General features: G+C 43.2%; 1 protein-coding gene across 1 annotated transcript in view; it reads left to right on the top strand.

Annotated features, from left to right (window-relative positions):
* Nucleotides 1–17,525, top strand: part of SLC25A22 (solute carrier family 25 member 22) — a 55,549-nt gene that overhangs the window by 23,547 nt on the left and 14,477 nt on the right. The window contains exons 5-6 of the mRNA XM_063117096.1: nt 3,465–3,555; nt 15,879–15,997. Coding sequence (XP_062973166.1) covers nt 3,465–3,555; nt 15,879–15,997 — 210 coding nt within the window. The remainder of the gene's footprint in view (nt 1–3,464; nt 3,556–15,878; nt 15,998–17,525) is intronic.

Genomic DNA, 17,525 nt, shown 5'->3' with positions numbered 1-17,525 from the left:
ATCTGCCAATTTGACTGGACCTGTCTAGGTGCCAGTCTTTTAAGAAGCAAAGGCTCACTTCAACTCATGATAGGCATTGCTCCACTGGGTTACTCTTTGAAGGGCTCTGATGGCCCTCCAAGTACAGGAGAGTGCACAGGGCACGTCCACATGCCCTAGGGGAGCTCATCCCTTTGCACCACATCTATTCAGTTGTTCCCCAAAGTTAGGGTGGGTAGCAGTGCTGTGTTTTTTCTATCATTATTGGCTTAGTATATGATTTCAGGTTGTGTTTGTGCATTTGGTGGGGCTACTGTTTTAAAAATCACTGGGAAAAATCCATTCAGACTAAGAAAGAGAGGTTCCCAGAATCCCAAGTTACCCATTTTGCCTATCCCCTCCTCCAACTTTGGGACCATGTGATCATGACCGGGAGTTGACTCTGCTCCTCAGCAATCGAAAAGGTAATCTTTTTCCCGCCTTTACCCTACTTTTTAAAAAATTCTAGCAAGCGAACCGCATCACACAGAGAGCTGAGAGTAGGCTCAAAATGACCCCCAGCCATGACTCTCTAAGCACAAGAAGTTTCAGAAAGATAGCTTCAAAAACAACACAGTTATCCCCTTTTCTTTTCCGCAATGCAATCCTATGGGCGAAATGTTTCAAAATGGCGATCGGATCGGTCCTCGGAAAGAGAATCGCTCCGAAAATGGGCGCTTCTCTTCGCTTTGCTTCTAGGGGTTCGCGGTCCGCTTCTACTCCGCCTCTGGGCAAGGCAGAGCAGGCCAATTCGCTTCTGATTCCCCAGTTCTAATCGGAGCGGAGCACATGCCTAGTGGATAGTGACAGCAAAAGCTTATGTCAGAATACATTTGTTAGAATTTAAGGTGCTACAAGACTCTGTTGTTTTGACTGTCAAAGACTAACACAGCTATCCCTCTAGAAATGGTTACAGTGGAAGGCACTTTTCAGGTTGGTTGCTATTATTCCTACTTTACTGAAGGAGAATTGAGGCTAATAGTGGCTTCTAGTCCATGGCAGTGGTGGGGCTTGAATTCCAGTCTCCTAGATCCCACGTGACTCTTTATCCATTAAATATTGATTCTTCTCCTTATTATAGCCAAGCCTCATTCATATCCACTTATTTACACATTCTACGGGTGAGCAAGAAGTGAAAGAGAGGTTGAAAGGCCTCTATCAAGATTAAGAGCTCTTGACTCTTTATTTCATCAAAAAAAAAGTTTGTTTAAAATTTAAACTAGAGAGATGTTATTCCTGCTGGTTGAGGTTCACATATCCAGAGAGAAACTCTGTGACTTGTAAATGACCCAAGGGAGCTGGCAAAGGAGGCTGAAAAGTCCAGCATTTGTTTTCTTGGGTGGATACTTTAAAAAAAAAGAATAGATTGGAGGGGGGATTAGGGGTCTTTCGCCAGGACTGCTGCATATGAGGAGAGGGACTTTAACTCTTCCCCTCTCCCTATGGTACTTGCAATCAAAACTGATCCCTCTGAAGTTACTATTAGAAAGCTAATGGGAGTTTTCCTTGTGGAACTAAAAGTGGTTAGGGAGACGGTATTGATTTGCCTTGGAACCACAGAGGCAGGAGGAAATGATTAAACTTCTCATCTTCGCATGCAATGGTCCAACAGTAATCATCCCCCACAGCTGGTAGATATAGATAGCCACTGACGTGACTTCAAGTGATGCATTTGATATCATGTTTAGTTTGGCTCGGAATTGCTCGCGAGCAGACAAACTCTTAGTACCAGCGCTGTTCAGGATAGGGTTCTTGTCCTGCTCCTTGCACCAAGAGTCGATGGCCTTGTCTTGTGATACTAAGTATGCCCTGAGTCCTGTAGGGTTGGAAGCTGCAAACGGAAGGCCAACATTGTTCATGGGAAAAGGCGGACTCCCTTCCCTTAGTGGTGTGGGTGACCCTGGTGTCACTAATACTGCTTTCCTTTGTTATCCAGAGCATCACACAGTTTCTATAGTACAGGGATTTGCTGTGAGCTGCTTTCTAACAGAGTACTCACATTCATCATGTGCAGGCCAAATACTTTTTACAGACCAGGGGACAGAGCTGGGCACACTGTTACTTGGTTGAAAATTGGGACCAAAGAAAGTAGCTTTAGGGTGGCTGGAAGTTGGTATTGAACAAGGTTTCATTCAGAACAAACATGTGTGACCCACCAGTAAGCTAACCAGCACTGTAGAGAAAATGTCATTGCTTGTTGGAGATGTTTATCCAGAGTTCTGTGAGGAAAAATTCTTGCTGTTTTTCATTGAGGAAAATAAATACTTAACAAAGTGCTTCACATACACGATCTCCGCCATTCTTGCAACAGACCTATAAAGTAGGAGGGCAGTAGCATTATTCCCAACCTCATGGGGGTTGAACTGAACAGATGGTAGTTTGCCTAAGGCCAGCCAGCGAGTTCATAGTTGAGGTGAGATTTGAACCAGGTTTTCCAGCTCATAACTGTTTCTCTTAACCAAGTTGGAAGAGCATGGACTATAATACATTAAAAAGAACAACTACCCCTTTTAGTATTTTGTGATGGATGTACGTGGTTCTGTAAATTGATTAAATTAAAGTTGAACGTGGGGAGACAAAGAAAGAGAAAGAGGTGTTTGAGGAGAAGACGTATTCACACACTGCTCCCTCCTGCCTTGGTCTAATGAAGGGTGGGGGTGGGGGGTTGCTAGAGATTGATGCAACATCAGTTGGGTCATAGATCACAGTTGTGTTGTATAGCACACCAGTAGCTCTAAACATTCTGAAAGGTTTTGGAACACACCTTCTGCATTTTGGAACACACACACACACACACACAGATCATCAAGAGAGAGAGAGAAGTCAAAGGTGGGGTGGGCAAGCCCCTTTGCTCTATCTTCTTGAGAAGAGAAGGCTGAGGGGAGACATGATAGCACTGTTCAAATACTTGAAAGGTTGTCACACAGAGGAGGGCCAGGATCTCTTCTTGATCATCCCAGAGTTCAGGACACGGAATAATGGGCTGAAGTTACAGGAAGCCAGATTCTGGCTGGACATCAGGAAAAACTTCCTAACTGTTAGAGCAGTACGACCATGGAATCAATGACCTAGGGAGGTCATGGGCTCTCCCACACTAGAGGCATTCAAGAGGCAGCTGGATAGCCATCTGTCAGGAATGCTTTAAGGAGGATCCCTGCATTGAGCAGGGGGTTGGACTCGATGGCCTTATAGGCCCCTTCCACAACAGAGTTAGGGTGTCAAATACCATTGCAGCCAACATTAATTTGGGTAGAAATGGGTCTCACTGATGGGTGCCCACATAGCATGACTTTGCGTATGGTGGGGCTCCCAGAATTGGTCTGTAGCTCTCCTTGGAAATTCTTGGCAAGGTTGAATGTCACTGTGAATATATCATTTCAGCTTTGTTAAACCATCAAGCCTTCCCTGGTGCTCTTAACACTCTGTTCTCCATGTTTCTTGACCAGGGGCTGCAGTGAATCTGACGCTGGTGACTCCAGAAAAAGCCATCAAGCTGGCCGCCAATGATTTCTTCCGACATCATCTTGCTAAAGATGGGTGAGTGGAGTAGAAGGACTTATTGCATATATTTTCCAAGAGGGATGGTAGGATTTATACAGTGTTACCCCATTATGGTGCATTGGGACAGCTGGACACTGTTCTTTCTGTGATCTTCTTCTACACCTGCCATGGAAACATTGGATTCCATTGACATATCCCATCTATAGAACCAATATTTATCTTTCAGTGGGAAAATGTATTTCGGAGCTTTTCATTCCTTATGAGCTGAGTTGTCCTTACTTGGTGGAGGCCAGTGGTCAAGATAAGCTTCTTATTTTCCTGTCCAGGAATGACTGCTCTCACCTTGGTGCTCTGAGAACAAAGTAGTTGCTGGGTAGGCTGGTTTGTTCAGTTACAGTTCATGTATTGTAGCCAATATTACAGAGTAATATTTAAAGCCATTTAGAGATAGCTGCAAAGGAAATAATGCAGAATTCCACAGCTTGTCCATCCAAGTCCAACTGTGGATATGGTTTGGCAAATCTGTCAAGCTTGATTTCACTCAGGAGCTTTCTTTCTAATGGCAAGTTCATTCTGCCCCAATTCTGCACTAGATTGCAAATTTGTTTTCATCTGCACAAAAATGTGTGTACATTTTTGGGTGCATTTTTTTTTTAAAAAAAAACACAACTCCCCCAAATGTATGTGTTTTTCTGTGCATCTTTATAAATGTCCACATTTGCCCCCTTGAATAGAGCATTTTGTATACAGTTTTGGAAATGTACACATCTTATACATGTTTTTTTGCAAACTGTATCACAAATTTGGAAATGTATGGATTTGGGCAGCAGACTACACCCCAGTTCATGTTTAAGTTTGGGAAGTTGCAAATGGCAGCTTCCCTTCTGATGGGAGTAGCAGCTTTGGGGGTGAAGAGACTTTTGTCAAGATCATCGGAAGGAAGGGTTGTCCGCACACTCCTCGCATGCTGTGATTCTTATTGGTTGGTCCCCCACAGACTGCTGTTATTTTTAGACACATTAAATGCATTCCAACACGTAATGTATTTTCAGGTTTACCTGTCAGTTGAATCTAATACAAGTGTTATCCCATTATTACTTTTGGATGATCAAAGAGAGACGCTAAGCAATAGAGACGCATGCCTTTCTCTCCACTTGCATTTGGATTTCACAGATCCTTTATATAGCAGAGAGATGACAAGTCCTTCTGCACACTTCATCAAGATGATGCACGAGAACTGAAAGTGAAAGCCACTCCCCTAGAGGACAGTCTCCCAACTTCTAAAAATAGCCCACGAACTCAGCTAAGGTTACTTTGCTGCCAGAATTTCCATGGGAAAGTATCCAAAAAGGACTGCAGTACCTGTGATTATTCCTGTCAATGCTGAACCAGTCACTTCATTCCAGTCACTAATTCAGGCTGCTGAAGTGTCCCAGGTTTAGCACTAACAAATGGGGGTGAAATGGCTTTAATTCTTTTTTTTTTACTTCAAAATGTAGTCGTTGACAGGTGGGCTTGTGCAGAGGAATGCCAATGCCCTCTGAGGTCATTTGCAAATTTTTATTTGAAAGCCTTAGAATTTACCTCAAAATTCCCACAGATATTTCACCTAGGCAAAATTCACTTCAAATTCGGCTTTAGGCAAAATTCAGGGCCAGAAGGTAGAAGACTGAGCAGATGATGCCTTTTCTTAAAACCTGAAATGCAACTGTGGGGGTGGGGGTGAGGATAGGCTGCAAATTAGATCTCAGCAGAGGCCTTGTATCTTTGCTTCTGTTAGCAGGGAAGCAACTTCAAAGGCCAATCTTGACTTGGAAAATGTTACAAGGGGAAAGGGTTCAGCCTGTGTGCAGTGTAATCTCTTTCAATACTATAGTTCCCAGCGGTCCCTAAAGAGGACCAAGAAAGTAGAGACCTAGAAAGGGAGTTAAGGAAGCACTGGAGATTGGAATGACTGTTTCAGGAATAAAGGAGTTAATACAATTCAGTGTTTAAAGAGATTTCTTGTAAGACAATCTTCAAAAGAAACACAACTACATGCACATTCACACACACGCATGCCATTGCTCTGATCAGATTCGTAAACTCCCTTCCACACAAAAACAGTTTGGATGACCAACGCAGCCCAGCGTGGCTTATTTAAGCCATGGTGACTTGCAGCATGTGCCAGTGGCCATTTTGAATATTCAACCTCACACTGGGGGTTGCCATTGTCATCCGAACCCGGGTAACATGGCTTGTTGGAAGGGGAAGCGACTCTCCAATAAGCCTACAACAGGCCATGGGTTATTGGAGGGTGGTTTCCCCCTTCAACAAGCCATGCTACCTGGGTTCGGACGACATGACAAGCCATGGCCTGAGCCAACCTGGTACCCATGGGTGGCGCAGCTCTTCATGGCATAAATAAAGCCACAGTGGGCTGCAGTGATTGTGCAAACCGGGTCAGAGCTGCATTTCAGCAATCCTAACCTTGTGCTACTTTGCCGAGAAAGGAGTTGCAAAATGCTCTGACTATTACTACGTCTGACCCCAGATGACTTTTATCGTGCTAAAACCTGACAGCAGCCTTCCTCACCTTGGTACCCTCCAGATGTGTTGGACTACAACCCTGGACCAGTGGAGGCTGGGTGATCTGAATGAACGTTGCCGTCCATTCACGCAGGGAAGAGCCCCATCATCAGCAAATCAGATCTTCCTCCCCCGCCCACAGCACTGGACCTTGCTCGTCCGACCGCATTCCCAGCAGCAGTGGAGGCTGGTGGAACTGTAAATCCACTCAGGGGTTCAGTCAGACCTCTAAAGGAACTATCCAAGGTGCTGGATCCAATCCCCAGACAGGTTTCAGCACCTTGGATAGCTCCTTTAGAGGTCTTACTGAAAGCTGGATTCACTGCCCCGCTAACATCAGCCCCCACTATCCTTGACACGCAGTTACCTCACTTTAAAAACACACACAAAGAAGCCAGTAGCCTGTTGGGGTGTGGTAGGGTAGTGCAACAACAACAACAAAATATCAAAGTGGATATTCTTTTATTTGACTTCTGTTCATAGAGCCTTTCAAAACACAGTGTCCTCCAAGTATATCTAGATCAGACTTTTTCAACCCTCCAGTTGCAGTCCAACATGTGTGGTGGGCACCAGGTTGGGGAATACTGATCTAGGCAGTCTCTGAAATAGTGAAGGCAGCCTAGAAAAATATATATTACTTTTTAAAGAGTAAAATGGAGCTGTGCTTTGGAATGAGGCTGTCTGTGTGAACCCACAGGTCATATCTAGTCTACGGCTGCTATATATGATCCTTTGTTTGATCCTCTATTCAATAAGAATGATATGAAATATTCAGTTTCTAACAGTGCCAGTCTGAAGTTCAAATGGTGGGGGTGGCAAGGTGCACAGTTTCCCCTACAACAAAAAAGAAAAAAGAATATCAATATTGCAGGACATACTGAAGCACTAAGAAGATCCATGCAAAGTTTCACTATCCATTATAATAGGTTTATAATATGTTTTGACCTGTGCTGAAGCTTTGTAGCTGTGATGATTACGTAGAAGAGCTCTGGTCGAATATATATTTTTTCAGATGGGTCCATAAACACTGCATAACATAGTTGTTTGTCTAAGCAGGAGTTACTGAGTTAATTAGCGTTAACAAACGTTAACAAACATTATTGTCTGTATGCAGTCTCAATTGTGAATCTGCTGGCTGTTGATCAGGATTTTTTTACGAGCCCTTGGGTGTCACAGCCTGTTTATTTACAATGAAATATGACCATTGAATATGGGCCCCAGGGTCAAAGTGCTTGCAGGGTGAAAGCAAGTTCATTTCTTGGTAAACGTAATTATCATGTTTCGGCTGTTAAGTGGCTTGTTCATAATAGCAGGCCCACATTTGTGGAACTGGTTTTACCTGGTACAAACATCTGGCTATAGAGGATGCCTTGTAGCATCGTAGAATATATTTGCATGGTGGGGGGAGGCATACGTGGGGGGGGGGAAATGCAGCACTGCATATTCTCTGTGTGTAGATACATAGAGACAGAAAGTGCAATAGCGCTCAGCCAGTTAATGCTGTTGCTGCTTTTGCAAAGCAAAGTGATTGCAGAGGCAGCAAAAATTCAGCTGCTGTTGTGGCTTGAATTTTAATGTCTTGATTAAGCATTACAGCTCACAAGGCAGTCCTGTAAAATGCAGAGGTCTCAAAAAAAGAAAATAATACATTGGAATGTTTGTTGCGTTCTGACATTGTAGCCAATTGCTAAGAGCGACAAATACTAGGAGCACTTTCTTAAGTGAATGTAGTGTTGCTGCTGTTATTCATCGTAGAGCCCTCAGTTGTGCTATCTGCTGTACAGGACATAGAAGTGGGGGTTTAGTTTGTGGAGTCGGCCTGCAAGCAAAGCTACAGGGACTGACAGGACTTGACTTAATGCATTGTCAGCATTTACAAGAGTGCAGGTGTCGGTTGTGTATTTGCACGCTTAAGCCTTCGCAAAACTTGTATTCAGCTCACCAATTGCCACATGTGACTGACTGTATCTTGGGATCACATCTTGGGACGAGCAGATGTTCATGGAAGGGAAGGATGGTGAAAAACAAGTGTCTCCAAGTGCAGTTGTTTATTTTTCATTAGGGTGCAAATGGGAACTGTTCACTTATGTAGGAAAGGGTTTATAGGTGCATTCAAATGCCATTTGGATGGAGGTTAACGTTGTTCCCCGCTGCTCATAAACCTAGCCCCTGAGAATCAAGCTGCCCCTGTCAGCATAGCTTCATTGCAGGTTCTGTTTCTTGGTCACATTCGAGTGTGACAGAATGTCTGAAGGGTGGGATCTTTCTGTTATATAATACAGATGGGAACCCTCAACGAAGTGTTGTTCCTGTTCAGAGTTCCGGACAACCTGGAACAGGAGCCTTGTAGTGCTGTTTGTGCCTCATGGCGGGTTTCAGGCTGGAACCAGGAGGGAGCAAAACGGAAACGATTTTTTTCACGTCCTTTTGAAAACTTCCCCTCTGTTCTGTACAGTACTGAAGGGCTTGAAACTTGAAACCTTATTGCTATATAAATGGGAAATTTCTGGATAGTGGGGAAAAGAAAAAAGGTTCCGTTTTCCCACTTTCCTCCGTACTGAAACTGAAGTGCATATCATGAGGTTAAACTAAGAAACAAATTCAAGTTTGTTTGTTAGTTTAACCTCATGATATGCTTTCTTACAACCCTAACAGTACTGTGCTTGTAGCTCAAACAGACCAAATTTTGTCCTGTCCTCCGTATTCTTTCTCTTAATTGATATCCTCAACATTCTGTAGGCCCTGGAAATAAGTAAGAATAGTTCTTGGGCTGTTTGAAGATTTTCTTCTTCTTTTCTCTTTTGATTTATGAATGAATATATTTATGCATATCTGAGGAATCCTCTCAGTATGCAAAAAAAAAAAAACTACCTTAGCTTTGGGTGGTCCCATTTTACTGCCAAACTGGCAGGTATCCTAACTACCCAAATTCAGTATTAGCAGGAGTTACAATAAAACAGAAGGATGATTATGAAGCTGTATTTTGTGAACATTTCAAAATACCAGAAATCACAACTTGCTCACATTGAAAAAACTGTACAAGAAATCACAGGAGTGCTTAAAATAAATGATTTAGCGCCATTAATTTTCTCTGGTATAACCTAGTTTTGACAAACTGTTATTTGATTTATTATGTATAATGACCTGGTTTGCACATAACAAGAAGTCACTGTGGGTGAATTACCTCATGGAGCTTTTTGTTGTGGCGGTGGCCATTTTGAATTTTGGGGGTGTGGCGGGGGCACACTGTAGCTTCTGGTTGTGTTGGGGTGGTTGACAAGCCACCCAGAACCCATGGGCTGTTTTATCATTGTGGGTGGCTTGTTAACCACCCCAACAACCCATCCTCACCAGGTTCACATGTAACAAGAAGCTACAGCACCATTCAAAATGGTGGCTGCTGCTGCTGCAACATGAAGCCCCGTAGGAACATTCACCCATGGTGGCTTCTTATTATGTGCAAACAGAGTCAACTTGTACTGCCTCTGTTGACACAAAATGTAAAGCCGATCTTTTCTTCCGCCCATCTCAGTGTGGCAGTAAGTCCAGGTCTCCTTTCTTAATTCTTCATGCTCTGCAGACAATCTCAGGTCATGGAAATGAATTTTTTCTCATATCCTGCTCAAGAGAATCCACAGTAGCCCCTCCAGTACATGGGTCATCCACTGTTTCATCTTCTCACTGTAAAGCATACATGACTGGAGATGATTCATTCAAATTTAGGAAAGTGCTTAAAGCAATTAAGTAACTAGATGTGTGCTTTTAGTGATCTTGGGCTTCAATCCTAAACACTCTTACAAGGAAGTAAACCCTATTGAATACAGTGAGATTTAGTTCCAAGTAAACACCCATAGGACTTCACTGTAGAAAACTTTGCCACAAGGATGATTGCCTTCAAGGCACTGAAAAGAAGTTCCCAGTTTGCATTGGATCGTACAACTTTATTTTAAATTCTATGTGTACTTTTGCCACATAGAATCATAGAATCATAGAATAGCAGAGTTGGAAGGGGCCTACAAGTCCATCGAGTCCAACCCCCTGCTCAGTGCAGGAATCCACCCTAAAGCATCCCTGACAGATGGTTGTCCAGCTGCCTCTTGAAGGCCTCTAGTGTGGGAGAGGCCGCAACCTGATTTATTATTATTATTTATTTATGTATTTATTTATGTTTGTATATAGCACCATGATGCTGAACAGAGTAAAACAATAAAATAGCAAAACCGTGCCGCATAGGCTTACATTCTAATAGTATCTAATAGTATATCTAATAGTATCTAATAGTATCGTGGACATATTGTGGCTCAGATATTGCTAATAAAAAGCCTTGTTTTCTCATATTATTTTCAAGTGTTTAAAAATATTTCTTATTACTGTTTTTCTCAAGGTACTTTACGGTCATTAATATTGACTCCGCCTCATAGTACTGCATAACCTTGCTTTTGCCACTTTTTTTTATGTTGACCTTTTCTTTGTTTGTTGTTCTGGAGTGGGGCTGGAAAGCTGCTGATTTTAGCTCTCTCTCACTCTCTCTCTCACTCTCTCTCTCTTCCTATCCACTAAGCATTATTGCATTAGTTGTTTCTTTGCAGACGCAATCAAAATTGGCAGGGAAATGGATATTATTACCCCCTCCCCTTCTTGCTTTATGTAAGTGATACTGTTTTGCATTGTGAACAGAAATCTGAGACACTTTATAGTTATGATGCATGTGAAGAATTTTCCACTATGCTTCTTGCTGACCTAAATGCCTTTTGAGTGTTCTAGCAAGCTCTGGCTCATGAAAAGAAAATTTCATGCTGGAGTCCAAAACTTTTATGTCCTGATGCCTAAGCGGCAAGGTTTCAAAGTATTAGGAGCTTGCTTCAAAATCTTCCCAAGGTTTTGACCTTCCTCACTTAGCCTTCCAAGAGTTTGGAATTTCTTCAGAATTTCTGGCTTTTGTTTTCCACCTTGAAGAGCAAACCACAAGGCTGAAAAAGGAATCTAGATCTTGGGCCAACTGAATTCACATTAAACAAAATGAATTAATTGGTGCTAATGAGTGATCTACCAAGTCTGTTTTTATTATATTGTATACACCAGCTAAGTTCAGTATTTTTGAAAGTGTGTAACACATCCTTTCCCAGCCTATTCACATGATTTTGTGTGTGTGTGTGTGTGTGTGTGTGTGTGTGTGTGTGTGTGTGTAGTGGAGACATGTTGCGGGGAGAGGTAGAAAAAACAATGCATGCACCCCACACATGACTGCAAACCAGGCAAAGCAACATGGTAAGCTACCCCATGACCCATTACCTCCACCAAGGTGGGTAAAGTACCCATGGGGGGGGGGAGAGATTGCCCATCACATAACCTGTTAACCCCACGTGGGTTGCTCCTGAAGCGACGCATATAGTGTTCGGTGTGAACCAGGCCTCTAGCTTCACATCCTAAGGAGTGTCTTGCTGATCAAACCAAGGTCCACCTCGTCCAGCATTCTTTGTAGTTTGTAAGAATGAGTAATCAGCAGGCACTTGGTGGTCCACAGGTAATAGGCCAATGGTCCACCAGTAGACCCTGATCTACTTTCTCTCCACTTTGATTTAGAAAATAAGATTCTGTCTCTCAGGTTTCAGAGAAAGGATTGAAAAAGTGACTGCAACATATCAAACAAAAAGCATCCACTTTTTTAAAAATAATGTAGATCTTTTATAAAGAGCTGTCAGCCAATATCTCTCCGACCCCCCTCTTTACACTTCTGAAGTCCTCAGGCAGTAACTTCCTGCAAGGGACTAAGAGCAATTGAGAAAAAGAATATGGGAAATGGAAATTTATTTATTTTATTTATTATTGCATTTATATCCTGCCATTTTTCCTCCAAGGAACCCAAGGCGGCATATATAATCCTCCTCCTCTCCATTTTATCCTCACAACAACAACCTTGTGAGGTGGGTTGGGCTGAGAGTCTGTGACTGACCCAAAGTCACCCAGTGGGTTTCCATGGCTGAGTGGGGACTAGAACCTGGATCTCCAGACTCCCAGTCCAACACTTTAGCCACTACACCACACTGGCTCTCACAAATGGAAGTCCTTAGATTGCGCTCCGCATATATAGAGCCAGCCAACTGGAGTAATGGATTGCTTGAGAAAGTTGTCACCAGCTCTCTGGTTTCGCTTCATAATGATATGACTTGGTATGGTGAAAATTCCTTCCTACATTCTCAAAGGAGAAAACTATATTTAGAGATTTGATCATCTTCGCTGTGGCCTTACACCTATAATCTCTTCAGATGAAAGGGTGAGGAATTTAGACAGCAATCCTGCAGACTGAGGAATTAGTCCTGCGTGTGGTTCCCTGAAGCAATTATTTGGTATCTTTAGGGAAATGAACAAAGCACTTGAGGAAGCTTTAAGTAATGGCAGTTCCTCCAGGCAAGGAAAAGAACCTTATGGTACTTGCCTCTTCCCACAGGGCTGGAGGTGTTGACAGTTCACAGATTCTGAGCTTCAAATGTGTTACGTTTGGATCTAAAGAAGTCACTTCGTGACACACCACCTCATTTACAGCTGTAGCTGTTATTGCAAGTTGTTATCCAGTGGCCTGGATCCTCAGCTGCTCCAAACCTTCTGAGGAACTACAGCAATTGACTCTTAGCCAACTGATGCTAGGAGCATTTTCTGCATGCAGAAGGAGTGTGGTTGTTTTTCTCACGTAGATCACCTCATGATTTAAACCAAACTTACCGCCCCCACTTCTTCCTGTTACTTTTGTCCTAATGCTGTGTGACTGAGGTGATGGGATAGTCTACTCCCACTTCTCCCATTGCAGATTGACAGAATGAAATGTATCAGAGAATGTAATCCACTAATGCAAAGTGCAGCAGTAATTGGGGCTAATGCAATAGTGGCAGGTTCCTCTTTTCCAGACAGCAGCTTCTCAGTGTTGATGTAGCGGCAACACAGAGGACATTGAACAGGAAATATTTTAAAGGACCCTCCAGATATGAGAGCTTTCACACTGCATAGACTAGTTTAGTAGACCTGTTGCTGGACCACTCCTGCTAATCCTGCATCTCCATTTGGTCAGAAGTCACCAGCCCAAGAACCGGCACACTCCAATTGAAGTGTGCAGGTGGCAGTGTGCTGATTCATTGCGTCTTTTATTGATTGTTTGATTTGATTTGTACCCCACCTTTTTTGTACCCCACTTTGATTTGTACCCCAAAAATAGCACTCAAGGTGGCTCATATTACTCATGAAAGCCCTAGAATTGTTGGAGGAAGCAACCATTGGGAAGCGCGCTTTCAGGTGGAACTGCTAGTTTGCACCTGAACCATATGCTTTTCCAATATGTAACATTTGCTGTGTATTAGGGGGCACCATGGTCAGTTTCTCAATCTCTACTTCTTTCTACAGGTGGGGGAGGGAGAGATCTAGAGATGGGATTGAGACCTGCTATCTTTTAAGGTTGATAGTATCGATCCTGATGGATCTTCGGGCTGACTCAATTCTAAGGTGGACTCTTGCATCTGCAGTAGAAGTTACTAACTTCTGGGTTGCTTGGGGCTGGGTGAAGCCCTTTTCACTAAATTGGCAACAGCCATTGCATCAGGCTGTAGCACAGAGAGAGATGGGAAGCAGGGGCCTTTATAGAGTCACACAGTTCCAGAGTTGGCAGGGCCAGAAATTGGGCTGCAACGTAGCAGGAAACTGAAGCCCACAAAATAGAATGTGGGTGCCTCCTACTCAGAGTGTAACCTTCCAACAGACTGAAATCTTTCTGGTTGGCACAATGCTACAATTGAGAGGGAGAAGCACAGAACACTGTAGTCCAGTGATATCGCTCTGCCTGTGTAAGCCAGGCTCTAACATTGCTTCTCATGGCAGAGTGTCATGCATGTACAAAGTCAACGGTGGGGGGTGGCCTGTGCAAATGTTGGGTTTTGGAACACATTCATTTTCTGTGTTTCCTGTGATAGGAGGACATTGGTGCTGGTAATTACTTTTGCTGCCACGCAGGGCTACGATTTTTTGGAGCCCATTATAAATGAGATGTTTAATATCCTACAGATGTCAAGGACTAAAGGTGTGAAGATGTCATTTCAAATTAATGTTTTTGATCTTTCTGTTCAAACTGGCCATTGATCAGTCTTGGTCAGATTCTGGATGATTTGGCTTGTCTACTTTGAAACCCCACTAAGGAATGTAATGAGTATCCAGCAAGTGTTCAGAATTTACCCAAAACTTCATCCTGTTAGGGTATAATGTCAAACCTGGCATTTAAAAACCTCTTGGATTGCAAGTGTTGGGTTTTAGGAGGAGGCGTGAGCAAAGGAAGGATATTATTCTTAGCACGTAACATCTGCTGCTATATTCTGAAACGGGGGCTCTGAAGCAATTTCTTGATTTTCCTGCATTCCAGAATATGACTTGGATTTCTGCCTCTGACTATCCTGGATACTGGGTGCTTGCTGTGGCCTTTGCCTGTGCATAGCAAATCTTACAACCAAGAGCCTCACTTCCCCAAACCCATGCTAGGTTACCAAAAATGTGTGAGGCTTTGTACAGCGTCATCCCACATGTTTTCAGCTAGGGGTTTTCAGATGTAACTCTGAACCATGGTTTAACAGTATGTGCATGAGCAGCAGCAAGCACAGGGCTTGTGTGCTTCCCTCTCCTCCTCGGGTGCAGCTGGGAGGAAAAAATGGAAAACATCCATTAATTACAGTTCACCCAGGTTTGGATGTAACGGGGGACTCCTGGTTCGTAGTGGATGCTGCCGATTCCATTGTGCACGTAATGCTAAATTATCATTTAGGGGAAAGAGCCAGTGCCTGAACAGCAAGGGGGGAGGGCACTGCAGCCTGGTTGCCATGGGGCAGTCTTGGATCAGCACTTTTCTCCTTAACAGGCCTTATATTTTCCCTCATTGCAAACTACATTCCCCCTTCCCCTCCCCCGCACCAAAAGAGGAGTCTGAGTAAAACGACCGAATCCTCTTCCTTGCTGTCTCTCTTTGCCCAATGGATTCTGCCATGATGGCGATGTCATTGCCTGTGGCGTAGATTCCCTTGTTACATTTTGACATAGCAGATAAAGTGAGGAAAGCACAGTACTACGGTCTGCACAACAGCTTTGCTGCTGGAGAACTGAGATAAAAGGAGCCGATTTAGTGCCTGACCTCACCGTGACATTATTTTCAAGATGAGCCCGTGGCAGCCTGTGGTGGCTAGTAGCTTTCACGTTTTGCTAGTCTAAAAATTCTCCCCATTCCCCCAATGTCTGCACTTTATTTTGTCCACATGTGCGCTTTCCTTGCCAAATGTACTTGCTTAAATCTGTTTCTCCCTTTCTTAGGAACACAGTGAAAAAACAACAGAGATGCTCACTGAATGGCAGTGGAGCATGGGCAGAGTGTTTGCATTCTCCTGGCTACTTCCAAGGAGACCTGTCCCAACAAACAAAGCTTTGCCACTTGGCTTGTGGTGGTGGATTATTCAGTACTACACTTCTGGATGTCCAACACCTTTTGTTTTGTTTTGTTTCTCTTGAGGGTCTGTGAGCAATTTGAGCCAAATGGCTGTCTCCAGACTGTCATTGCATTGTAGTCATTTGCAGGGCGATAACATTTGGCCAGCGTTGGATGACGCGGTTTCCCCGGGGTTTGTCTCTTCTGTGATCCATAAAGCGACAGAGACAGGACATCTCACTCAATGAACCAAGCTTGGTTTTGCTTGCAGGCAGGTTAACCCAGCTAGGTCATTCAGCTGATTTTCTTTGTGCGTCTCTCTCTTTCTCTCCCATCTTTTCGTCAGGAAGAAGCTGACGCTGCTGAAGGAAATGCTGGCTGGCTGTGGGGCAGGGATGTGCCAGGTGATTGTCACCACTCCCATGGAGATGCTCAAAATCCAGCTGCAGGATGCAGGCCGAATTGGTACCTCAACTGTCTCTCTTCTCTCCTCATGGTGCTCAAACAGCAACAGAAAATGTTGGAATCCCCAAATAATGGGAGAGGGTTGAATGTGACATAGTGGTAGGCGGAGGGAGAGGGTTGAACTATCCCGGGATAAGATTTTAAAGAGGGGCAGTGTACAAATACCCTTAATCAGCCTTCCCCAGACTGGCACCCTCCAGTTGAGTTGAACTGCAGCTCCCATCATCCCTAGTCAAATGGCCTTGCTGGCTGGGGATGATGGAAGGTGTTGTTTGATTTATCTGGCTTATCCCGGTTTAGGGAGCCATATCAGAGGTGCTGTTGGCTGAAGCAGCTTTTCCCCTGTGGGGTTCCCTGATCACTTGTACCACCAGAAAGGACCTTCCACTTCCCCACCTTGTAATATGAAGGTGGAGTTTTCTCCTCTGTCCATTTTCCTGATCTGGGAGACTCTCATTTACAAAATCCTTCCTAATGAAATTGTATCTCTAGATATCTGTCTAAGGAAGAGGAAGCAGGTAAAGCAATAGCTATGTTCGGGTTGTTAATTATTAAACTGGATAATTGATGCAAGAAGGACAAGGATTCCCCCCCCCCTCCAACCACTGGGTCTGGCAGCATGTCAAAGGTTTTAGCATTATGAATAACGTTTTTGCCCCCAACAACTGTATGTACCATTGTTATGTACTGAATCCTGTCTTTTGACGGGTGTGGAGCATGTGGGGACAGTTTAATGCCATACAGCTATGTGGTCTATTAAACATTGATTTTTTTTCTTTTTTTTACAAACTTTTTTTTATTGATTTTCAGTATTAAAACAATTTTACAGACAATTTTAATACAACTTCATGGGTAAATATAACAAACCTTACATGACATTTTGTTATGATGTTCTTTGACTTCAGCAAGAAAGATACAGAAATATACAAAATAATAATAATAATTTTGAGCTCATATAGGTAAGTTCAATTTGCTATCAATATAGTTTTTTTATTATTATTGAAACCACAAATTTTGAAAGGCAGCTGGGACTTGTATTGTCGCATCATCTTGAGTTGTGTATGTAATGAAGTCCCACCAATCAGCAGTGAAAGTTTCCCCTTTTTTCTGTCCCTTTGACGCTCTCATTTTTTGTGTTAATTTTTCTGATAATGCAAGTTCCCATACTATATTGTACCATTTTTGTATCGTCAGTCCTATTGCATTTTTCCAGCATCTGGCTATTAATAATTTGGCTGCTATCAACAAGAATCCTATTAAAGTCTTTTTTGGTAAAAGTTCATTGGTATCTTTGAATATGTGCAAAAGGGCTAATTCCGGGGTCACATTAACTTCTGTTCCAACTATAGTAGAAATTTCGTGAAAGACCTGTTTCCAGAAGTTAGCAACTCCTGCACACCACATGTGTTGAAATGAACCAGTCAATCCACACTTTTGCCAACAGAGTGGTGATGAGCTCTTATTCATGTGGGCTAGCCGTGCTGGAGTTAGATACCATTTTTGTATTAACTTTATGGATAACTTTACA

Source organism: Elgaria multicarinata, chromosome 2 (genome assembly GCF_023053635.1).
Source record: "Elgaria multicarinata webbii isolate HBS135686 ecotype San Diego chromosome 2, rElgMul1.1.pri, whole genome shotgun sequence".
NCBI classification, from domain to species: Eukaryota; Metazoa; Chordata; class Lepidosauria; order Squamata; family Anguidae; genus Elgaria; species Elgaria multicarinata.
This window is presented reverse-complemented; position numbering and strand designations above follow the sequence as displayed.